At 46.6% G+C, this 25,000-nt stretch overlaps 1 protein-coding gene across 1 annotated transcript; it reads left to right on the top strand.

The window, feature by feature from the left end:
* Positions 1–1,469: 1,469 nt before the first annotated feature.
* SMIM1 (small integral membrane protein 1 (Vel blood group)) lies at positions 1,470–18,863 on the top strand. Its single transcript, XM_043995919.1, has 3 exons — positions 1,470–1,808; positions 15,789–15,903; positions 17,351–18,863. The coding sequence occupies exons 2-3, from the start codon at positions 15,800–15,802 to the stop codon at positions 17,475–17,477; spliced, it is 231 nt and encodes a 76-aa protein (XP_043851854.1). The 5' UTR covers positions 1,470–1,808; positions 15,789–15,799; the 3' UTR covers positions 17,478–18,863.
* The last annotated feature ends 6,137 nt before the right edge of the window (positions 18,864–25,000 follow it).

Here is a 25,000-nt window from a genome sequence, read left to right as displayed (position 1 = left end):
CCGGTGCTTTAACCACTGCGCCATCTAGCTGCGCCGCCCCCCCCCCCCCCAAGGATCTTTGAAGAAGGTCTTCAGTGAAGTTCCCACTTTGAAATGCTACTCAAAGAGCAAGAGACACCATCCAGCAGGAAGAAGAGACACGTTCTCCAGTGGTTTATGGACATAGAGGCAGATGCTCAGGCAGGAAGCAGGTTTTTTTGTTTGTTTGTTTTTAAGGAAGCTTGACCCTCTAGCAGCACAGAAGTGACAACTATCTATTCAAAGGATCACTAGTAATTAGCAGCCATGACTTGAGCTGGAGGGAGGAGCAGACTCTGGAAACCCTGTGGTATCCAGGGAAGCATGCTCTTTCTCCATCTCTGCAGTCCCCCTTTTTCCATTAATGAGTTCTTCCACAAGTCATAAGATCATAGAACTAGGGCTGGAAGAGACATGAGGCATAGACACAAAGACACAGACACATACACACACAGATGCACACAACTACAGATATATAGAGGAAAGACACACAAGCCGGACATCCCTAGACAAACACTGATAGGCATGCACATATATATATATATATATATATATATATATATATATATATATATATATATATATATATATATATATATATAATACACACAGACCCAACACACACAGATACAAACACACCGATAAGTTATAGGATATTAAAGGGCTAGGATTTTTTTCATTTTTTTCCTTTGTAACCCTGGAGCCTAAAGGTGGTTAATAATTGGCTGTGGATTGATTGGCTGATCCACCTGAATAAAACTCAAACATAGACATGCACACGCGCGAACACACACACACACACGAATATCTTCACGTCTCCTTTCCCACTTTAGGCTCCGGAGAAGTTGACAATACTGATTGAATCCAAGCAAGAAGGACTTGGAAGTATTTTTTTTCCTGAATAAGCAATGACTTTATTGAATCATCAATAATTTAAGATGGGTACAACCATCAATTTCATTCTCCGAAACACGGGCATGCGTGATCTCCAAGAGATCTTTGGCAAATCCCAAATCAAGCTTTCTAGAGCTGGCCTGAGACAGAAACCTATCCATTTGCCCCCTAACTAAGTCTTTCTCCCAGCCTCTTTCCTGATGGATTGATTCTCCCAAGAGCCCCTGGAGGCGACTCAGTGCAGCTGGCCAGCACCCCAGCTTGGTCAGTTCCCAGAGCCCCATCTCCAGCCCCTTTTGAGCGCTCCAGTAATCCTGGAAGCTGAGGCTTTGCTTCCCAGGAGCTTCCCTGGGAGACAGCCCTCCCCCTCTTAGCTAAGCACCCCAGGCCATGCAGCTGTGTTCCTTTTCTTCTTCCACGCACAGAAGAGTTTGGCTCCAGGCAGAGCTGGGAGGAGTCGAAGAAGGCGGCCAAGTTTTGCCCGGAGCGGCTTCCTCGTTAGCTGAGAAATGCCGAGTCAGCGCTGGCCACTGCTGTTCCCACTTCTGCTGCAAGGAGTCAGAGGGACAGCCCCCATCTCCTCCCCCCTCCCTCCTCGCACTCCTCCCTCTCCTCCTCAGCCTCCTAGGCTTCCACCCCACGCAGAACAGTCCAGCGAGCTGCATTAGTGGCCTTGCCCCCCGGCAACTCCTGCCAAAGGCCAGAGAGAAACAGAAGTCTTTCATCCAAGACACATCTTCGCCCAGAGCTGGGGGACAGGTAGGGAGCTGCAGGTGAGAGAGAGGGAGGGCAGCACCTCTTCACCCAACACCTTCTCCCAAGACTGAGAAGAACAAGCTTCCATTGGGGGACTTCATCTACCAGAGCAGCTCCTTGCCCTGCACTTGGAACTTAAGGTAAGGGACTTTGCCTGAGCTGGAGGAGGGAGCCGTGGCCCTGAGAGTGGGGAAGACTTTCCTGGGTAGAGTCAGCCCTCCCGCCGGGAGGAGCTTACCTTGGCCATGGGCCCAGTTTCTCTGTTATCTCCCGGGCCCCAATTATGAGCAGCCCCGGAGGACACCATAAAAACCTCTTCTGAGACCTGGGTCAGCCTCCGCGCTATCCTTCTGAACTGTGGTCTGGCTTCTTTTAGCGGGGGATGAAGTAAGGGAGAAATCTTTTTTTTTGGGGGGGGGCATTCATTTATTAAGCACATCAATATTAGCCCTTTTGATCCTCACAATAACCCTGGAAGGGAAGTACTATTATCTCCACTTTACAACTGAGTAAATTGAGACTGCGGGAGGTTTAAGTGACTTGCCCCAGGGTCACACAGTTAGGAAATATCTGAGTAGATTTCCTGACTCCTGGCTCGGTATTCTTATCCACCTCTCGGTCTAGCTTAAGTGGTGAATGCTTAAGGTACCCAGAGGGATTCAGACTCTAGAAATAAGTACCCAGCTGGCCCTTTGGCCGTAATTACAACAATAAAAACAATCGCTAGTATTTACAGAGCACTTTAAGGTTTGGGAATTTCTTTATCTGTGTTATCTCATGTGATCCCCTTCACAATCCTGTGAGATTATCTCCGTTTTATCGATGAGAGAATTGAGGCAAACAGCTGGGGTGGGGGGCGGGGTTCATACAACTACTAAGCATCTGAGGCAGGATTCAAACTCCTGACTTCATGTCCAACATTCTACCCAACGTATCACCCAGCTCCCCACCAACTACCAGTTCTTCAGAGCTCGAACAGACCCCAGAGGTCATTTAGTCCAACCAGTACCAGAACTAGACATCTCTGGTAGAAATACACCAGCTACCGACTCTTTTTTTTTTTTAAGATTCTCTTTTTTGGGGTTGTTTTTTGCAAGGCAGTGAGGGTTAAGTGACTTGCCCAGGGTCACACAGCTAGAAAGTGTCAAGTGTCCAAGGCCTGATTTGAACTCAGGTACTCCTGACTCCAGGGCTGGTGCTCTCTCCACTGCGCCATCTAGCTACCCCTCTTTGAGCCCTTTTAAGGGGGTTTTCTTAGATTCTGGAGTGGTTTGTCATTTCTTTCTCCAGCTTATTTTATAGATGAGGAAACTGAGGACTTGCCCAGACTCATACAGCTGGTAAGTGTCTGAGGCCAGATTTGAACTCCTGGTCTTCCTGAGTCCAGACCTGGAGTTCTGTGCACTGGACCATTTAGCTGTCCTGAGTATATGGCCTCTGCCCAGTTCTGCTCCTTCCTCTGGGCTGCCTTTAGGGTGGCCATGGATTGTTGGGCTTTATTTTTGCTTTTACCCTTGGAGCTAAATCCATCTTCCCAGTTCCAAAGTAACTAAAACAGAAAGATGTGCATAAAGTCCTCCCAGACCAGCTTCCTAGTCTCTCCCCTCCCAAGACATAGATTGTAGCACAAAATTTTTGAATTCTCTGAAGATCTGTCCGATCTTTCTGAAAATTTCTGAGGCGATATCACCTTGGCCAGAGGCACCTCATTTCTAGGCCTCCGTTTCTTCATCTATAAAGTGGGTATAAAATACTTTGGACAGCCTGCTTCACTGGGTTGTGGTGGGAAAAGTGTTTTGTCAGTCTTATATAAAAGGAAGGCAGCAAATGCATCCTGGATTTGTGGTTTGGAACAAGGAGCTCCACCACTTATTACCGGTGTGACCTTGGGCAAGTCTTGTAATTTCTGGGGCCTCTTTGCATTAGTGATAACAATAATAGCTAGTGGGGGTTGGGGGGATGGCAAGCAGGGAAGGAACTCAGTAAGCTCTGCAAAACCCCTCCCATTAGTACAGATTATGAAGCCCTCTTTCCTTGGCACAAGCAGATGAGCCCCCCTCTGTAAAAGAAAAATATTGGACCACAGGGAGCCTCATCTTTCTGGGACCAAGGCTGAACACACACCCCTGTCAGCACTCTCCCATTGGCCCTGTGTGTATAAGGAATGGTGTTATCTACCGGGAAAACTTGCTACCAAAGCCCTATCCCAGTAATGTGGCCCAAAGCCACTTCCCCATTAGTCCAGGCTTATGGGTCCTCCTGCTGATCTGGTCTAAGGAATGTCTACCCATCCCTAGGCTGCCACGTGTTCTTTCTTGGGCCAGGTAAAGGAGGCGAGCCTGCCTGATTGGCACAGATTGTGTTTTCAACCAACCATACACATACCTAAGGAGGGAAATAGTGCATTTGGGCAGTTTGGGTTGGAGGGAAGTCCTGAGCATGACCAAGGATTAAAGGCTGAACCCCTAGGGGGGGAGGGGAAGGAAAGAGAAGGGAGGAATGGGAAGAAAGGAGAAGAGAAGGGAAGAAGGGTGAGGAGGAAGGGGGAAGGGAAGGGAAGGGAGGAGAGGAAAGATAAGATTGATTTAAATAATCTGGAGCCAGAGAGTTTGTATTTTACCCTAGGGACTTGAGCTTGGTCTAGGCCCTAGCATTTTTTTTTTTTTTTGCTGGGCAATGGGGGTTAAATGACTTGCCCAGGGTCACACAGCTAGTAAGTGTCAAGTGTGTGAGGCTGATTGTGTAACTGATTAATTTGTATGTGGAGGGGTGAGGGAAAGGGGAGACTGGAGGTCATGAATCCTAAAGTGTTTGGAAGGATGGTCATTCCCCCAGTAAACAGAAAAGTTTGCAGGGGAGAGATCATTTAGTTTTATTTTGAACATGTTAAATTTGCGATAACAATGGCTTGATTATACAAGCAGAAATGTCTAGCAGGCAATTATTGATCCAGGACTGGAGTTTGGGAGAGAGGTTAGGGCTGGATCTTTAGATTTGGGGAATGTAGAGATGATTATTAAGTATGATGGGAGCTGATGAGATCACCACAAGAGAGACTGACTATACAAGAAAACAAGAGCCAGGCTAGAGACTATGGGGTATTTTAGCTCGTAGGAGGAGGCAAAAGGTGGATGACAGATCAGCCAAGGAGACTGAGCCACGGCTAGAGAAGTAGGAGAACCAGGAGAGAAAATATTTAAAAGCCAAAGAGGGACAAAGTGGTCAGGAAGATGGGATGGTCAACAATGACACAGGGTCATAGATTGAAAGCTGGAAAGGATGTCAGGTCATTTGGTTCAACCCTCAGATTTTATAGATGGCACAGTAGGGAGCCAAGAGAGGTAAAAAATAAAATTACTTGTCCAGGGTAACACGGGTAGAGGCAGTTTTCAAACTCAGGTCCTTGGACTTTGAAGGCAGTACTGTTTCCATTCTGACATGCTTCCTCTCCTCAGATACCGAGAGGCCAAATTGGGAGAAAATGACATTGTATTAGCAGTTAAGCAATTATTGGGTGAGAAAGGAGGGTGGCATAGATAAAAAGCTGGCCTCAGAGTTATGGGTTCAAATCCTGCTTCTGACAAGTACTGGCTAAGTGACCTAAACTTAATGCCCAGGCAACTCTATAATACTCTGATTGTTGTGCCCATATGGTAGAAGGAGTTTTTATGGTCAATTAAACCAAACATTGATTAAGGGCTTACTATGTACCTGACACTTTGCTAAAAACTTTATCTTAACCCTGGGAAGAAGATGCTGTTATGATTCTCATTTTTTGTTTTGTTTTGTTTTGGCGGGGCAATGAGGGTTAAGTGACTTGCCCAGGGTCATGCAGGTAGTAATCGCCAAGTGTCTGGGGTTGGATTTGAACTCAGGTCTTCCTGAATCCAGGACCTGTACTCTATCCACTGCACCACCTAGCTACCCCCATGGTTCTCATTTTGCAGATGAGGAAACAGGCAGAGAGGGTAAATGATTTGCCCAGGGTCACACAACTTAAGTGTCTGAGGCTGGATTTGAAGGCGGTTGTCATGATTCCAAGTACAGGGCTCTATTCACTAAACCACCTGCCTCTTTCAAGGTAGGATATCAGGCATTCCTATATCAATGAAGTCACAGGCTGGGTATAAAAAAAATTACACAGAAGAAAAGAGAAAGATTACTGGTAACTTGAGAAAGCAGTTTTAGCAGAAAGATGGCGTAAAAACCCTAGATTTCTCCTAAGCAAAGAAAAACTTGGCTAACAATGAGAGTTGTCAGAATAAACTGAGGCAGAGGTTCCCAAACTTTCTTGGTTCACAACAGTGCCTGTAGTGTTTTAGTCATTTTTTTCGGCTCCCCTCAGCCAAAAGAAATACCCACCGATTCTGTTTTCTACATAGTAGGGTCCGAACAACTAAATGTCCTAACTACTTGAAAAATAGAACTCGTTAGTTGAAAGAAAACAATTTTATTCCATAACACAATTACTAAAGGGGTGTGGGCACTACACAGCTTCTCAACCCTTGGAATCAGAGGAGACATCGCCATACTCACTGATTTTTCTCAGGGCACTTGCCTCTTTACACTGCAGCTGCTAAAACCTAGCTTTGCAAAGATAGGACATAAGAAACAAGAAAGTCTAGGAATTTACTTGTGTGGACAAAAGTATAAGAAAATGAAAATATATTGAAGACATTTGAGGACTTACTCTAGCATAAGTGTCTGAGGCCAGATTTGAACTCCTGACTCCAGGACTGGTGCCCAACAGATGTTGAGTATCACTGTTTCTCTTGAAAATGTAAAATATTTCAGGGCACGATGGGATTATGGAATTGGTAGGTTCTCCATCCCTAGAGATCTTTAAATCCAGGATGGACGACCACTTTTTAGGGTCCAGGATCCCCTTTGCATAGATGTTTGCACAGTGTGTTCCTCATTAAGACTATAAGATCCCTGAGAGCAGGAACATTTTTCATCTTTCTTTGCATTGCCAGGGCTTAACATAGTGCCTGCCACATAGTAACCAATTAAAATCTTGGGACAGCCAATGTCTCCATAGTGCACAGGGCTAGGCCTGGGGTCAGGAAGACTCATCTCTCTGAGTTCAAATCTGATTTCTTACGCGCTGTGTGGCCCTGGGCAAGTCCCTTAACCCTGTTTGCCTCAGTTTCCTTGTCTGTAAAATGACCTGGAGAAAGAAATGGCAAACCACTCCTGTATCTTTGACAAGAAACCTCCAAATGGGGTCAGGAAGTCAGGACACAACTGAAAAATGACTGAACAACAACACAAAATCTTGACCTTCATTCGGGTGCAGGATAGGCAAAATGGACATGGGGTCACTCTTAGCTTTGAGATTCTGTGAATGTAATGGAATAGAGCAAATGGGATTTCAAAAAGCAGCCACAATTCCTCTCCTCACTATCTGGACTGCTATAGCAGGCAAATAAAAGAATATTCCTCTAGGAAGAACTAGAACCTGCATGTGATCAAGGTGGGGCTTTGAATAATGCTCAGTGAATCTGCCTTCTGAGTTATCCATCCCACTTGGGAGATTTTCCCAAGTTCTCCTGGGTCTGTGCCTTTGGTTATTGGTTATGTTACTGATGAAGGCTGGGGCTTGGATCCAGTCTCTGGAGTTTGACCCAGAGAGCGTCTCCTTGGCTCCGGTCTCAGCCAGCTGGCTCTCTATGGTACTTGGTACAAGGGAGACCTCTCGAGGGTGTATGAATGTTACAAAGCATCTCTCTGCGGGGCAAATAGTTAATTGAACTGATCCTGCCAATGGTTGTCAGAGGCACCTTCCTCACTTTTACGTTTCACAAAAATAAAATGCCCTATTGGGGGGCATTTTGTATGGTATTCAGTGGAGGGGGGATAGTGTGTAGCTTATCTCCTTTCTTTATTGGAGGCAATCTGGGTTAAGTGACTTGCTCAGGGTCACACAGCTAGTAAGTGTCTGAGGCCAGATTTGAACTCCTGACTCTATCCACTGTGCCACATAGCTGTACATGAGAGCTTTCTTGATTTCCCCGGCAGCTAGGTGGCTCAATGAAGCTTGGGTCTGGAGTCAGGAAGATCTGAGTTTACATCCTAGCTCATGTGTCTCTGGACCAGTCTTCTCCACTTTCTGCCTCAGTTTCCTCATCTGTCAAATGGGGATAACAATAAAACCCACCTCCCAGGCTTGTCCTACTAATATTTATTTAGTGCTTAGCAAACCTTGCTATGTTAATGCAATTATTATTCCCCCACCCTAGCTGCTAGTGCCCCTCCCTGCATTATCTTTTTTGTGAGTTTTGTATTGATTTATATTTTGTCTTCCAGTTGAAGGTAAGATCTAAGGGTCTGGATTGGCTCATTTCTTTTTTTTTTTTTGTCTTTGTAGCCTGACTTAATCCTTGTTTATTTGAAACTAAATTCCAGACTAAGGAGAAGGGATAGACTTTACACTCCACCTTGCTTCCCACCCCCACCCCCACCCCCACCCCAAGTTCTCTGAGGGCTGGGACTATTTTTCTTCTTTTGTCTTTGTCTTTGTATTTTAAGATCCTTTGAGGGCTTGGTGTTTTTTGTTTTTGTCTTTGTAGTCCCTGTTCTTAAGTCCTTTTGATTAAGGATGAATCAATTAATGATTTAAGATCCTTGCTTTGTTGACTTGATTTGACCTTTCCTTTACCACCCAATTCTTCTCCCTCTAAACACAAAGAAAATACCAAGAAAATAAAAAGTCATTTAGAAGGATGACAGAAGTGGCAGAGAGAGCACGCACTGGAAGGGCCTAATGAAGAAGGTGGGGGGGCGGGCCTAGTTTTCAAGAGTGCCACGGATTCCAAGAAGATCCGGAATCCCACTTGTCAGTGACATCATGCCCTTGTTTCTGTGAAGTCACCAACTGGTTTTTTTGGTCACACAGCTAATGTCAAGTGTCTGAGGCCAAATTTGAACTCAGGTCTTCCTGACTCCAAGGCCGGTGCTCTATCTACTGTGCCACCTAGCTGCCCCTCAAAGTCACTGACTGTTACTAAAAACAAATGGTTTCCCCGCCCCTTCTCTCTTCTCCTTGAAAGCTCCTTGGGTGCTCCAGGTGCCACTTGTATGCTAAGTTGGCCCTCCCAGTTAGGGAGACCACTGGCCTAGGCCCCAGAGCGGAGAAGTTTTTATAACTTTTGAGTAGAGGATTCTCACTGTACTACGTAAAGTCAGGACTGCAAGGGACCTTAAGGGAGCCTGGTGCAATCTCCCCATTTTGCATCTAAGGAAACTCAGGCCCAGAGAGGATAGTTACTTAGCAGCAGAGCCCAGGACTGAACCCTGGTTCTCCCTGACTCCACCATCTGCTATTCCTTAGCCTCCCAGGTTAGGCTCCTGGTTAGGCTGGAGACAGAGCAATGACTAAAGTCATCTGGGCTCCAGGCTGTGTTTACTTCACATATTTATTAGTGCATAGATGATCTCACCTATTAGAAGGTAAGATGGGAGGCGGTAGCATGGTACAGTGGAAAGGGCATTGAATCTCGAGTGAGAGGACCTTGTGTCAAATCCTAAATTCTTTTTTTTTGGGGGGGGGGTGCAGTGACTTGCCCAGGGTCACACAGCTAGTATCAAGTGTCTGAGGCTGTATTCGAACTCGGGTCCTCCTGAATCCAGTGCTTTATCCACTGCAGCCCTTCTTGTTAAGACATTTTAGTCATGCCCAACTCTTCATTGACCCCATGTGGGGTTTTCTTGGCAGAGATCCTGGAGTAGTTTGCCATTTCCTTCTCTGTTCATTTTACAGATGAGGAAACTGAGGCAAACAGGGTTAAGTGACTTGCCCAGGATCACTCAACTAGGAAGTGAGGCTCGATTTGAACTCAGGTCTTTCTGATTCCAGCCCCAGAATTCTATGCACTGTGGCACAACCTTAGCTGTCCAACATTAGTCAAGTGTTTATTTAGGATATTTTAAAGGCCCTTAACTTTCATTCAATCTATTTCTCTCCTCTTTATTTCCTTCATCCCTCTGCCACCATGCATATCCATGACTTAGTATAATAAAAATGATTGAACATGAAACTTATGTACAACTTGCTATTCTTTTATTTTCTTTAAATTTTTTTTTTTAGTGAGGCAATTGGGGTTAAGTGACTTGCCCAGGGTCACACAGCTAGTAAGTGTTCAGTGTCTGAGGTCGGATTTGAACTCAGGTCCTCCTGACTCCAGGGCCAGTGCTCTATCCACTGCGCCATCTAGTTGCCCCTTGCTATTTTAAAATATATAACTGCTATGTATATTTCTTTTTTCTTCCCTCTTCCCCTAGAGATGACTACCATTAGACACAAAGAGGTATATAAATGTAAAATTATTCTATACATACTTCTCTTTATCAGTTCTTTCTCTGGATATAGATAATATCTTTATGATTTGTGGAAGGAAAGAAGCCAAAGGGGGGGAGAAAGTCCTATCTCTGAAGCAAATACCACCCCCCCTGCCAAAAAATATGCAATTGAGTACTAGGTGAGGGTCAGGGTGAGGTTGTGGTTGTTGTAAAGCATTATCTCATCACTCTTATCTCCAAAGCCTCTTTAGTAATTGCAGAGATAGGGAAGTGACCTTTGATCTCCTTAATTATAGGGATCTGCCTGGTGAGGACACACCTCTCTATCACTTGGGGTAGACAACATCTCTTTAACTTGCCTAGGTAGAGCAGTGGGTAGAGCACTGGCTCTGGAGTCAAGAGGACCTGAGTTCAAATTTTACCTTAGACACTCACTAGCTGTCTTTGATGTCAAGATTCCTCTCATTAAAAAAGTTTCTATTCTAAGTATTACCAAGCAATCAGGGGCAGCATCTTCCTTTGATCCTTATTTGGTCCAGGATTTGAGCCCAGGTCTTTCTGACTCAGTCCAGTGCTCTTTCTATTACTAATAACTGGCATTTGTAGAGCAGCATTTAAGGTTTTCAAAACCTTTATGTTAATTTATGTGATCCTCACAACAACCCCGGGAGGCAGGGACTATTATTAGCTTCATTTTACAGGTGAGAAAACCAAGCCCAGAGAGTGTTAGTAACCTGCTGAAATTTATGTAACTAGTAAATGTTTGAGGCATTATTTGAACTCAGGACTGTCTTGACTCCAAGTCTTGTACCTCACCCATACCATGTTACTTCTCTTTATTATAAATCAAATCTGGCCTCTGATACTTAACATTTACTAACTGTGTGACCCTGGGCAAGTCACTTAACCCCCATTGCCCTGCAAAAAATTAAAAAAAAAATACCTTTCTCCTGTCTCCAGTTTGTCTGGGAGAAACAAACCCCAAGCCCAAATACATAATACCCCCTTGAACCTGACTGGGTAGGGCTTTCCCTGTTGGCTTCTCTCTGTACAGTACAGTAAGTTGTATCTATGTACTTCTGCCCCCAAAGGCCCCTCTCATTACTAACACTTGTTCAAAGATGGATATTTTCTTGTCAAATTCATTATTTCCCTGGAATCCTGGTTTGGATACCGGCCCTTGCTATGATGGAGGGGCCCACTGGTAATGATAAAGTAGGGATTACTTAAGTGTGGCCCCTCCTGGGTTTGCTCACTGACCCCAGGAAGAAATCTGCCTAAGGCACTCCCTGAAACCAAGGCTGGAGGGAGAGATAAAGGCCTGTCAGGTGTTTGGGAAGGAGATTACTATATTAGGCACTAGTAAGAGCCATCAGGTGTACTTAGTATGACAATGTGCCTACTGTCACACTGCTAAGGAATCATGGTATTGTGGATAAAGCACTAGACTTGGATTCGGTAGTGACCAGGGTTCAAATTTGATCTCATATCACTCTTTAAGCCTCAGTTTTCTCATCTGTGAAACAAACATGATGATGCCTGTACCCATCTCTTAGGATTACTTGGAGGCTCAAAAAGTAATACCATTGGTTTTGCCAACCTTAGAAAATGCTCTATAGAAGGTTATCTTGAAGAGGCAACATGGTGTTCTGAACAGACCAATGGTCTTAGACGGAAAGGACAGGAATAAACATTTATATAGCACCTATTATATGCCAGGCACTGTGTAGGAGCTTGATAAAATGTTCACTCATTTGATCCTTAGAACAACCCTGTGAGATAGACGCTGTTACTTTTGCCATTTTAGAGTTAAGGACACTGAGGCAGGCTGAGGTTAAGTGACTTGCCCAGGGGTACAATGCTAGTAAGTTTGAGACTGGATTTGAACTCAGGTCTTCCTGACTTTAGGCCCAGTACTTTACCCACTGCGACACCTAGTGGCCTCTAGAACCAGCAAAATTTCCATTGCAGGGAGTGGATAGGACGGATGATAGATGTAGATACCTCTCTACATACATATATAGATGACAGATATAGATACATCAATACATAGATAGATGACATACAGAGAGATATAGATGGATACAAGGATAGAGAGGGAGATGTTTGGATGGATGGGTGGCACATTCCTAAGGGGTGGGTGGGACAAATACTATATGTGATGAACCTACAGAGGGGCAGGATCAGTTTTGGTGGAAGGAAGAACCATTCTGTGTCTGGGACACCTTGACCATAAGAATAATAATAGCTGGCATTTAAATGGCACTGTAAGGTAGGTATTAAGTATATAACTAAATACATACTTTAAATATACAATGTACACACACACATTACTTGTTAGACATTGATATATTGTGTGATCCCATAGACTCTGAAGTTATTATCATTTTGTTATTTTTATTCAGTGGTTTTAGTCATGTCCAAGCCTTTGTGACCCCATTTAGGGTTTTCTTGGTAAGGAGCCAGGAGTGGTTTGCCATTTCCTTCTCCAGCTCAGTTTACAGTTAAGGAAACTGAGGCAAACCGGATGAAGTGACTTGCCCAGGGTCACACACAGTAAAATTCTGAGGTCAGATTGGAATTCATCTTCCTGAGTGCCAGTCTGACTTTCTATCCCTATCTCACGTCCTCTGGTTAGAAGTCTTCAAACAAAGGTTGGATAATCATTTGTTGGGTAGGTTATTGGGGGTACAGGTTAGACCTTTCAGGTTTCTTCCAGCTCTAGAGATTTAGCATCCCATTTTGCATATGGGAAACTTGAGGTGAAGGAACTTGCCCAGGATGATTGTTGTTGTCAGTTCTGGAAAAGGACCATGACATGGGGAGGTGATGTCATGAGTTGCAGTGAATTGGATTTAAGTGAGGCGGGGCTGTGCAAGGTCACCAACCTCACTCTCTCCTCCAGAGCCATCTGGGTCCAGTGGTAAGATATACATCAGGACGACTGGAGATGGCCCCAGATGTTTAAGGAGATTGGGGTTAAGTGACTTGCCCAGGGTCACACAGTTAGTGTCTGAGGTGAGATTTGAATTCGGGTCCTCCCTACTTCAGGGACACTGTTCTATCCACTTTGCCACCTAGCCATTCTAGGGCCAGGATGTTAGCTGCTGTGATAGTAACATCAGAGAGAAGATTAGAACCTCTCTGGATCCCAGATCCACTACTCTGGCCGCTATACCCCATGGCCTTTCTTACTTTTTTCTCCCACAGGGACTCTTCCTGCAACAAAACTGGTTGACCCCTTATTCTAGTTTCTCACTCATTTCACTGGCCCTGGATTCCAATCTCAACTCTACCACTTAGGACCTGTGTGACCTTCGGCAAGCTATCCCCCCCCCCAGTGCCTCAGTTTCCTCATCTGTAAGATGAAGTCCCTCCCAGCCCTCCTGTAGAACTATCATCTTTATCCTGCCCTTTTGTCTTTTGGGGTGTCCTCTCACGCTCTGCTAAGTCCCCTCTGTGCTTCAAAACTTTCCATATCTTGCAGGGAGCCTCTCCCAACTCCTGGTGCCCTGGAGACTCCTGAGTTCCTCCTGTAGGACCTTAGACTACCTTCTATTGTTAATGACTTAGGTCTGTCAATCAGCGAGTATTCATTAAACACCTATGTGCCAGGGACTGCTAAGCCGGCAGGGACTATCTTAGTATCCCCAGTGCCTTCACAGAGGGTGTTTCATAACTTAATTCAGTTCAGCAAAAATCAGTTGAGCACCCACTAAGAAAAGTGAGCCATTAAGTGTTTGTTGATTGGCTGATAGGTGTTTTTTTTCCTCCTGTATTTTCTTTGCTGCCTTCTGGGACATCAAGGTGAATGAAAGAAGGGACTTTGCCTTTAAATGGGTGGGAGGGAAGAAGAGTATTGCGACTGACTTCTTCCCAGGGCCCTAGGCCAGTGGGATTGGCCTGTACCGGTCTCCACCTGGCATCTTGTACCTTTAGTTATAATTCTGATGGTACTGGGCCCTGACTTTCCCATCTCCCGGGAGAGGCAGGCGCAGCAGACTTATCAAGCAGGAATGTACTTATCAGGGGTTGGCAGCAGCCTTGCCCCCTCCAGGGCTTCCCCTGTGCAGGCTGACAATATTCCACTTGTCAAAGATTAGCACCAGCTTCTCTCTGGCCCGATAAGCCAGTGGTGGACAAGGGAGTGCTCAAAGGGGGGCAGGGTGTGGGGAGGAGAGAGGGAAAAGTCCATTTCAAAGAGCTTTGAGGCTTAGACTTCCCTAGAGTCATTGTGCTCTCTAAAGTTCCAGCCAACTTTGCTTTACTCAAAACATTCTTTTTTTTTTTTAGTGAGGCAATTGGGGTTAAGTGACTTGCCCAGGGTCACACAGCTAGTAAGTGTTAAGTGTCTGAGGCCGGATTTGAACTCAGGTCCTCCTGACTCCAGGGCCAGTACTCTATCCACTGAGCCACCTAGCTGCCCCTACTCAATATTCTACTGATTCCTCAGTTTCATCCAAGAGGGCATTCCTTCTATCTGGGAAGATCACCACCCATTCGCTTGCTTATCACATATCACTCTCGGCCCTGGCTTCTCAGGAGTTGAGTACAAGGGGTCCATATGTGCTGGGGACCTTTGATTTCTCCCTGGAGCACATCCAACATGTATGCCCTCACTCATCTCTCAGACATTTCTTTGCTGATGTCTTTAAACCAGTGCTTCCTTGTTTGTTTGTTTTTTTGTTGTTGTTGTTGTTGTTTTGGTTTTGGTTTTGGTGAGGCAATTGGGGTTAAGTGACTTGCCCAGGGTCACACAGCTAGTGAGTGTTAAGTGTCTGAGGCTGGATTTGAACTCAGGTACTCCTGACTCCAGGGCCAGTGCTCTATCCACTGTGCCACCTAGCTGCCCCTGCTTCCTTGTTTTTAATGTAAAGTGAGGGTGGGATGGCTGGGTGGATGAAGTCCATCCTCACTTTGTGGAAGAAGAGAAAGGAAAAGAGGAAGAAATAAAGAGGGGAGGGGAAGGAAGGAAGGAACAAAACTAAATGCTTGAGGGGCAGCTAGGTGATGCCGTGGATGGAACACCGGGCTTGGAGTCAGGAAGATCCGAGTTTGAATCTGGCCTTAGACCTTAGTTTATGACCCTAGGCAAGTCATTTAACTTCTGTCTGCTTCGGTTTCCTCAACTGTCAAAATAGCACCTACCTGCCAGGTATGATATGAGGATCAAATGAGATAATTGTAAAAGTGCTCAGCACACAGTAGAAGCCATATAAAGGTTTGCTATTATTAATTGAGATGATAATTTTATTATCAAATAACCATTGTAAAGTGTTATAAAGTGTGTGTGACACATAGTAGGTGCTATGTAAAAATGTTAGCTGTTACTGCCATTATGGCTAGTATCTGAACATACTCTAAATCCTAGGGAAGAAGCCAGAACCCTGGGGGGATAATGAAGGTATGAGGTTAAGGTGGAGAAAGAATGCAGATATCTTGACTTCTACTCCACATTCTTTATTTTTTGCTGGGCAATTCGGATTAAGTGACTTGCCCAGGGTCACACAGCCAATAAGTGTTAAGTGTCTGAGGCCGAATTTGAACTCAGGTCCTCCTGATTCCAGGGCCAGTGCTCTAGTCACTGAGCCACCTAGCTGCCCCTACTCCCACATTCTTTCATCTAGCTAGGTGCTGGCTGCTTGGACAATGAGAGACAGTGTGGCCTAGTGAGAAGTGCAGGACTGGATAGCTAACGACGACCAGTTCCTCTCAGGCCGGGCCAGTGAATCCCCCTCTACAAGCTTGGTTTTTCCATCTGTGAAATGGAGTCCCCCGTGCCCAGAAGGTTATAATCCACTGACCGCTCCCTCTTCAAGGTCACCTCAAAATGATGGAACCCCAGGAGAGCGGTGTCCAGTACAGCAGGTGGAGCAACAGCCAGGATGAGGTCAGCATGAACATGCAGGCCTCTGAGAGCTCCGGCTGTGAGCGGTAAGCAGCCCCAGGACTCCGAGGGGTGGGGGCGGGGGTAGGGGAGGGGTGGGGAAGCCTCGGCCAAGTTCTCCAGTTCCCAACCTGGGGCCAGACTGTATCCATAACTCCATATTGGCACCTCAGTGTGCCAAGAATCGTCACTAGCTCTTTTTTTTTTTTTTGTGGGGCAGTGGGGGTTAAGTGACTTGCCTAGGATCACACAGCTAAAAAGTATCAAGTGTCACTAGCTCTTTTTTGATGAGGCAGTCAGGCTTAGGTGACTTGCCCAGGGTCACATAGCTAGTGTCGAGTGTGCTGAGGCTAGATTTGAACTCAGGCCCTCCCGACTCCATGGCTGGTGCTCTATCCACTGTGCCACCTAGCTGTCCCACTAGCTTATTCTCAAGACTCAGCTCAAGTCCCAACTTTTTCAGGAAGCCTTTCTTGGTATCCCAGCTGCTAGTCGTCTCTGATAGTTATTTATATGTTGTCCTTCTCATTTGAATGTTGTTGTGAATGAGTGTCCAGGCCGACCCTCCCATCCTAGGCAGGAAGCGAGCAAGCTCATGAAGGTCAGAGGGCCATGTCTTGTCCATCGTCTTCATTTCTCCAATGCCTAGCAGAGAATGAGTTCATTAGAAACCCTCATGAGCATTTATTACAGACCTTACTGTGTGCTCAGAGCTAGAGATGCAAAGGCAAAAATGAAACACCCCTACCCTGCTGTGGGAAACTTGGAGACAGTAGGACCTGAGTCTAATCTCAGTTCTGGTGCTGAATACCTTTAGCAAGTATTTAAAAGCAAGTCACTGTAAAATGGACTAGAAGTTTACATTCTCCTGAATTAAATCCATGTTAGAAGTGTCAGTATTTGTGGCTCCTGGGCCCCTGACTCTGCCACTTATGAGCTGCACAACACTAGAGAAGTGGCTTCCCCTTTCTGAGCCTCAGTTTCTTCATCTGTAAAATGGGAATAATTTGGAAGGCTGAATTTGCATCCTAGCTCTGCTACCTTTGTGACCATTGGGCGTGTTCCAACATGCCCATGATCCATCTCTGGATCTAGGATCCCATGTTCTTTTTCTACCTACCTCATAGGATTGCACTTAGGAAATCACTTTGCTAAGCATAAAAGATCATAAGAGATGTGAATGGGGATCAGAGATGCCAGAGAGTTGGGAGAAATCTTAGCGGTCATTCATTTGACAGATAGGGAAACTGAGGCTCAGAGAGAGGGGCTGTCACTCGATTAGCCCATTCACCAGGCTCTTATTGTCTTCAGGCATGGCTCCTGCCCCCAGTGCCTTATCCCCGAATCTGCAGGGAAGATCCTTCTTCCACTCTAGTCAGGTCCAATCCAAGTAGCTGCTATGAGTCACCGAGGGGATGAATTTCTATCTGCGTCTCTCTGATTCAGTTGCTCTCTTTGGGGGTGGGGGGGTGGGGGTTTATCTCTTCATACCAGGATCTACACCAAACTATGCACCGGGAAGCTGGGCATCGCCATGAAGGTGGCAGGCGGGATCATTGTATTCTGGATCATCTTCATCATCGGCTACATCACCGGCTACTATGTCCACAAGTGCAAGTAGCGCTTGTCTGAATCTGCTGGACACCTTTCCAGGAGCCCTCCACCTACCCAGAGACCTCTTACTTTCCTGCTCAGACCACCGGGCCAGGGCCCTGGGGCACACACACCTATAGATATAGATACACACGCACACATACACACACACACACACACACACACACACACAGAGGCAGGGACAGTCTTTTTCTTTTTTCAGGGAGAGAGCCACATACCTGGACTGACAGACACTCGGGCACTGTACAGAAGAGACATAGACACAGAAAAAGACATACACTAATGCACATACTTCTCCCCTGCCCCAGGATAGAATTCCAGATGAAGCTGTCCACATCCCAGCCTTCCCCTGCCACATTCCACCCACAGGGAGAGTTACTGAAGCCCAGGACTGCATCTCTCTCCCACCCAGCCCCTCCTTGGTTGCCCTGATCAGATGACCTCTCCTGGATCTGTGGCTTGACAGCCAAAGGTCCGAGAAAGGTGGGAGAGGCCAGGGCCCAGTTCACTCATCACTGCAGCTTCTAGGGTTCCATTTCCACCCATCCCTGCTCCAGTCACAGGTGGTGGGGGTAAAATCTACCTCCCGTAGGCTGTGGCCTCTCCTCCCCACTCCCTGCCCTGCCCTGCCCCTGGCCATGAACTCTGATTTCAACAGAAGTTTGTTGAGGGAGAGAAAGGCAGTGGCCCACTTATTTCCAGCAAAATTTTTTTAAAAGAAGCATCATGTATGGGAAAGAGGTACTTGACTAAAATCCTGACATTTATGTTGTGTAAGCATGGGAAAGTTGGGAAAGTCACCATCTCTGGGCTCAGTTCCCTCAACTCTAAAATGAGACCAGATTTTGAAAGGTCTCTAAATCCGTGCTTCTATGACAATGGTTCAACATGGAATCCTAGCAAAGCCCAAAATTTCCCATGGTCCCTGTGGGTCAGCAGGGAAATTCATAGCCTTAACCCCCAGGGCCCAGGGTCTTCCCCAGACTCACAGGCCCACAGCTGTGTCCCCTTTATGTGTGTGAGGGGGGGTCTCAGACCTTCAGCTCTGGAGCTACTCTCAGAGGTATCCCCTTTAAAGTTAGTCCTTTGCCCCCTCCCCTGGGTTTGCCCTCAATTGCTGCAATAAGTCCTAGGGAATTATATCCCCTGGCCTACCCTGAAGGAAGAAAGCCCCAGTGAATCTGCATTGGGGCCCTGATATTTTCCAATGACTCCTGGACACAGGTGCCACAAAGACTCTTAGAGTCAGGAGAAAGCAGCCTTCCCTCCTGATCCGTGACCTCGCCAAAGGGGCAGAGGCTGAGCCATGAAGGACTGGGGTGTTCTGGGGGTTGAGCCCCAGCCTCTATGCCCCACCCCCCTTCTCGTGCCTTTCCAGAGAGGCAGAATAATATGAAGGAAAAAAAGTCTTAGACTGGAAGGATTCAAATAAACAGCCACTTGTGTGACCTTGGCATGGTTCTCTCAGTCTTTAAAGGACAGGGTGGTTCCGAGGGTGGAATCCCATGGATCTTGGCACAAGTGGCTATGATGGGGTTAGTGTGGGGGCTGAGTTGGCTCGCCTGGGATACGGCTGCTGGTGGGATGCCACAGAGTCTCTTAGCTTACTGAGGTGGGGAGGATGATGTGGCCTTGGGATTGCTGCTGCTGTCACTGGGCTGGGCTCAGGAAGGGGAGGAAGTATGCCCAGGGATGGCACAGTTGGCCACCCCCTTCATTTCCCACTTCAGAGCAGGGTTCCAGTCACCCGCCCTGGCTGTGTCATTGTGCTGAGGTCCTTATTAGTCTGGAGGTTCCACAAGTTTATTATTATAGAGACAGCTTTGTTCCCTTTCATCCCTAATGGTGCCTTGTTAGCCTGAGGTTACCAGAAGTAGTTTTAATGCACAAAACTGGGAATCTGACAATATGGGGGGGGGGGTCCTTACCTCACAGGGCTGTTGTGGGGATCAAGCCTTGGAAAGGACAAAGCTGGATGTCTAAGTGGGGGTGCTGGTGTTATTCATCCTTGGGCAATGAGGATTAAGTGACTTGCCCAACTAGTGCCAAGTGTCTGAGGCTAGATTTGAACTCAGGTCCTTCTGAATCCAGGGCCAGTGCTTTATCCACTGAACCACCTAGCTGACCCTGATACTTCATTTTTTGAAGAAGACTGTTGATGTCAGGAGTGAATTGGATGGAAGTGAAACAGTTGCACAAAATCATTAGCCTCTCTCCCAAGAGTCCAGGGGCAAGACCAAAGTCTAGCTGACTCGCGATGGCCCCAGAATACAGCCGATGATGTGGCATCTTTGACGTCTGACCAAGCTCTGACTGTTCTATGGGGCCTGTTTCAGCAGCCTTCATGGCCATTGGAACAAATTGTTCTCATCTGCTCATTCTGCGGGAAAGTCTTCACATGCCTGGGGCAGACATCCCCTAACTCAGTCTCGTTACTCTCCATGTGGTTGGCCCACCTGCTCACTTGTCCCCTGCTTCACCCATGAGGGGAAGTGTCCCATAGACATGGGTTGTATCACCATGTAACCTGAAGAGAAGACAAAGGGGACTGATCCAGTGGAAGTGATCAGACTTTCTGCATGGCCCCAGGGGTGATGAGCAGAGACTTCAAAGAAGCCGGTTTAAGCTGGAGGTCTCCAAAGAGGAACGGTTTACTACCTCCTTAGAGACCTTCAAGCCGAGGCTGGATGATCACTTCCTGGGGATGTCATAGGGAGGACAGGTTGGCCACCTCTATTGGGATGATTTTTAAAGATACTTTACATGTGCCAGTTACATGTCAAGCCAATTATTTTTAACTTAAAAATAATTTTTTTTATGGGGCAGCTAGGTGGTACAGTAGATAGAGCACCGGCCCTGGATTCAGGAGGACCTGAGTTCAAATCCAGCCTCAGACACTTTGACACCCATTAGCTGTGTGATCCTGGGTAAGTCACTTAACCCCAATTGCCTCACCAAAAAATTAAATAAAAATGTTTAAAAACATTTTTTTCTTTTAAGTTTTGAGTTTCAAATTCTATTCCTCCCTCCTTCCCCTTCCTCCTCTCTGAGGCAGTAAGCAATCGATATAGGCTATACATGTGCAATCATTAACATTCTTTTAAAATTTTCTTTGAGTTCCAAGTTTTCTCCCTTAGACAGTGAGCCATTTGTGGGATAATTGTAGAGGCCTTTCCGTGATTCTGAGGGCTGCTACAGGCCCCTTAGCTCAAGCACTTCGAAGTGGGAGTTAATTTTTGACAAACTGTTCCCATGTTCTGGCCAATTCTTCCCCTACTTCCCTTCCTCCACTCTCTCCCTCAGGGGTTGAGTGTTGGACTGTTGGAAGCTCCAGGATTTGGAAGGGGACAGAAGGAGAGATGTGCCTAAGGTGTACCTGCTTCCCTGTGGTGAGAAAGGAATTGGTCGCACAGGGACCCCTTTGGGGCTAAATCAAACTGGTCTTTGCTTAGGCCCAGAGGGTAGAGTCAGGCACCAAGAGATGGGGTGGTGGCATCTTAGAGGTGTGGCAGATTCCAGTCTGGCTGAGGGGTCTCCCTGGGCCCTTGCGGAACTAACGCCCCCCAAAATGAGCAACCAGTTTGACTCCAGGTCCTAGGGAAAGTTTTGGTGACAGCTGGGAAGGAAGGGGCAAGGTTTATCATCCACAGACGCTGCTCCTGCCACCATACAAAGACAGTAGCTGCCTTCAAGAAACTTACCTTCTATTTGGGGGGGAGGAGGTAGAGGATGATAGACTTGGGTTGGAATTTTTGGGTGATCTCTGACAGCTTTTGTAGCTTGGAAACCTATGAACTCCTCCCCTTTGGCTCAGTTCCCTAGGAATGTGCCTCCTGTCCACCCCCCCCCCCCCATCCCCAACTGGGCTAGGAAGCAAAACAAGTGACTTCCAGCGGCCAGAGGAGAGGGCGTGTCTGGGCCCTGTGCCCAGTACACAGAGGCCTTTGTGGTCAGACCAACTGGCCCTGGGTCTGGCCTCCACAGCCTCTCTCCTTAGCCTCCCCCTTGACGAGGATGCTGGCTGCTGGCCCCCAACACCCAGACTCTTCTTGTTTCTCATCCCCACACTTCAAACTGCCCTGCCTCCAGAGCTCTCCCTCCCCCCACAGACATCTGTGGAGAGTTGGAGGAGACAGAGCAGCCTGGCTGGGCGGGTGGGGAGAGATCCCAGCTGGGACTCGGAGGGAGTCTGTTCCATGACGCAGGATCTGCCCCAAACCATAACTGGAGTCACTTAATTTCAGCAGGAGGCCAGCTGTTCACTCCAAACGAAACCCAGAGTCTCAGGGGAAGAAGAGAGGGACAGACTAAGGGAGGAGAAAGGGAAGCCCCAGCCATGCCAACCTGGAGGTATCAACCTACCATCTCATAGCAGGAAGGGACATTCAGGCCAACTTGGAACTGACCAAGAATTTCAACAAGTCCTCCAGCCTCTTGGAGACCTTCAGAGATGGGGAGCATCTCCTGACACAGCCTATTCCAATTCACGACACCTCTGATATTTAGGAAGGGCAGCTAGGCAGGGCAGTGAATAAAGCACCTCCCAGCCTGGAGTCAGAAGACTCAGCTTCCTGAGTTTAAATTCAGCCTCGGATACTTCCTAGCTGTGTGACCCTGGGCAAGTCACTTCACCCTGTTTGCAGCTATAAAATGAGCTGGAGAAGGAAATGGCAGACCACTCCAGCATTTCTGCCCAAATCCCAAATGGAGTCACAGAGTCAGACACGACTGAAATTACTGAACAATTGTTAGGATGCTTTTCCTACCATTCTACATCTTCCACCCACTGATCCCAGTTTTGCTCTTCTGGGCTAAGCAGACCCAGGCTAATCCCTCTGTCCGCATACATGACAGCCCTTCAAGACTTTGGAGTATAATACTCCCCCACACCTCAAATTCCCTTCCTCAGGTCAAATAGCCCCAGTTTCAACTGGTCTTCACATGACATGTCCTCCAGTCTTGCCTTTTGTCATCCTGATTGTGTAGCTCTGAATGGGCCCGGGCATGACAAGGTCTGTCTTAAAATGTGAGGTTCAGGTCAACCCATGATATAATAATGGCTCTCATTTGCCTAGCCCTTTAAGGTTTGAAAAGCACCTTCCATACCTTATCTCCTTCCGCCCCCCAGCAATCCTCTGAGGTCGGTGTTATGTCCATTTTACGATGAGGAAACTGAGGCAAACAAGTTCAGTGACTTATAGAGATAGTAAGTTGTCTGAACCTGGATCTGAATTCATGATTTCCTGATTCCAAGACCAGTGGATTGTACTGACCCAAAAAGCTTTCTGGCCAAAGAACAGGAGAGCCAAAAGTTTCAGTACCTTGTTCAGTGAGAGAAATCACTCACTGGTTTAGTCCCCATAGCCCCAAAGAGAGAAGCCACCAGCCCCCAATCACCCGTTGTGATGAAATCAATGCCAAGCAGTGCCCCACCCCATTCTTTCTTTGATCTGATTGAATTTGTGCCTGCTAAAGCTGAGGGTGTGTGATAAAATCTGAGCAGTGAAGAATAATGGAGAGAGGCCTGGATTTAGAGTCAGAAATCTGAGGGAATTTGCAATTTACTTGGTCAAGTAGCTGTCCCAGTCAGAGACGTGACTTTCTTCAGGTGTAAAAAAAGGATGTTTAGACTGGATGTCTGGAGTTCTATGTCCTTTAAATACAATGTTTCCCTTGTTTTTAATTTTTTATGGATTTCTAAAAAAAATAGACACCTTGGTATTTTACATCATCATAATTCCCAGTAACATTCCTCTCTCCCTTACCCAGAGGGAACCCAAGCAGTCTTGTAACAGAAAGGGGAGGGAGAAGAAACCCAAACTCTCCCACTTCTTCAAAGAAAGGTCAGCCTCAAAGCCACATGCAACAGCTGATACGATCAGGTTTCACAGCATCCAAAGGGACAGTAACGAACAAATCCAAGAGAGAGAATTTTTATTTTACTTTGATGTCATCTGGAGAAGCAGCATTGTCCAGCAGGCTCTAGAGGTGAAGGTCTTGGTTCAAATCCTGACTCTGCGACTTTGGGGAATTACCTTTATCTGTCTGGGACTCAGTTTCCTCAACTGTAAACAAGATGGCTTCTACAGCCTCTTCTGGCTCTTCGAGCTATGGGCTCCAGACAAGAAAGGCAGCATGAATGACCAAGCCAGTGAAAAAATGAGCCAATGGGAAATGACTTTAAGGTGTAAGGTCTTACTCATAGGGTTTTCTTGGCTAGAGTTTCTCCCCATGGGATTGTGGTCCCTTTGAGTGCAGTGGAACAGGAGTTGGGGCATGGTCTGAATTCACCTGAAGGTCAGCAAAGCTTGCTCTGAAGGAAGGAGGAACATCCTTTCCCAGTTGGCCAATCATACTCAAGATGCAAGAGGCACGAGTCCAATTGCATGTATTGGGACTTGCCATCCTTCTCCCCCTCTGTAACTTTTCTTCCTTTCCTTCTTTCAAAGTGCATACAGGGAAACTTCTGTTTCCCCCAATCCAGTAGCCAGGATTAGAGAGCTACATGGTACAGTGCATAGTACACTATGATTTGGAGTCAAGAAGACCTGAGTTCAAATCCTGTTTCAGATAGCTTACTAGCTGTGTGACCTTGGGCAAGTCACTTAACCTTGTGATAATAAATAGTGCCTATGTCCCATTGTTATGAGATCAAATGAGATAATACCCACCCTGATGTTAACATCTGATGAGATTATAGAGAACTCCTACACCACCAGGAAAGCAGATTAATTCAAAGTTAAAACATTCTCCCCGGCCTAAGCACCTGACAGGCCTTCCCTATTACTCAACCACACCAATAAGGAAAGGGGCAAAGCCTCACATGATAGGCACCTTTTGCCATCTGCCCCAAGGCCATGTAAAAGTTTGCATATATGTGTATCTTCCTCTTTTCCTCTTTTCCATGGAGTTGCTGGCTCATTTGACTGGCAGCTGCCCATTAGTTGATAATACCCTTTTTTTTTTTTAATGAGGCAATTGGGGTTAAGTGACTTGCCCAGGGTCACACAGCTAGTAAGTGTTAAGTGTCCGAGGCCGGATTTGAACTCAGGTACTCCTGACTCCGGGGCCGGTGCTCTATCCACTGCGCCACCTAGCTGCCCCCGATAATACCTTTTTAAGTTTCTAGCTTTGCCTCTTGGCTTACTGATCTTTTTTTTTTTTTTTTTGGTGAGGCAATTGGGGTTAAGTGACTTGCCCAAGGTCACACAGCTAGTCAAGTGTCTGAGACTGGATTTGAACTCAGGTCCTCCTGACTACAGGGCCAGTGCTCTATCCACTGCACCACCTAGCTGCCCCGATCATTTTTTTTTTTATGACCAATTTGGGGTTAAGTGACTTGTCCAGGGTCACACAGCTAGTAAGTGTTAAGTGTCTGAGGCTGGATTTGAACTCAGGTACTCCTGACTCCAGGGCTGGTGCTCTATCTACTGCGCCATCTAGCTGCCCCTTCGCTTACTGATCAAATGGATGATGGCAGGAGGAATTACTCCCTAGGTGAATCTTAGGATATTTCTGGGTTGAGAAATT

The sequence above is a fragment of the Dromiciops gliroides genome, chromosome 3 (genome assembly GCF_019393635.1).
Source record: "Dromiciops gliroides isolate mDroGli1 chromosome 3, mDroGli1.pri, whole genome shotgun sequence".
NCBI classification, from domain to species: Eukaryota; Metazoa; Chordata; class Mammalia; order Microbiotheria; family Microbiotheriidae; genus Dromiciops; species Dromiciops gliroides.
The sequence above is the reverse complement of the archived record's forward strand: the minus strand, read 5'-3'. Positions and strand labels throughout refer to the sequence as shown.

Coding starts and splice junctions, on each gene's coding strand:
- SMIM1 (XM_043995919.1), top strand. CDS start 15,800: ATGATGGAACCCCAGGAGAGCGGTGTCCAGTACAGCAGGTGGAGCAAC. Junction 15,904..17,350: donor GAGAGCTCCGGCTGTGAGCG/GTAAGCAGCCCC, acceptor TCTTCATACCAG/GATCTACACCAAACTATGCA.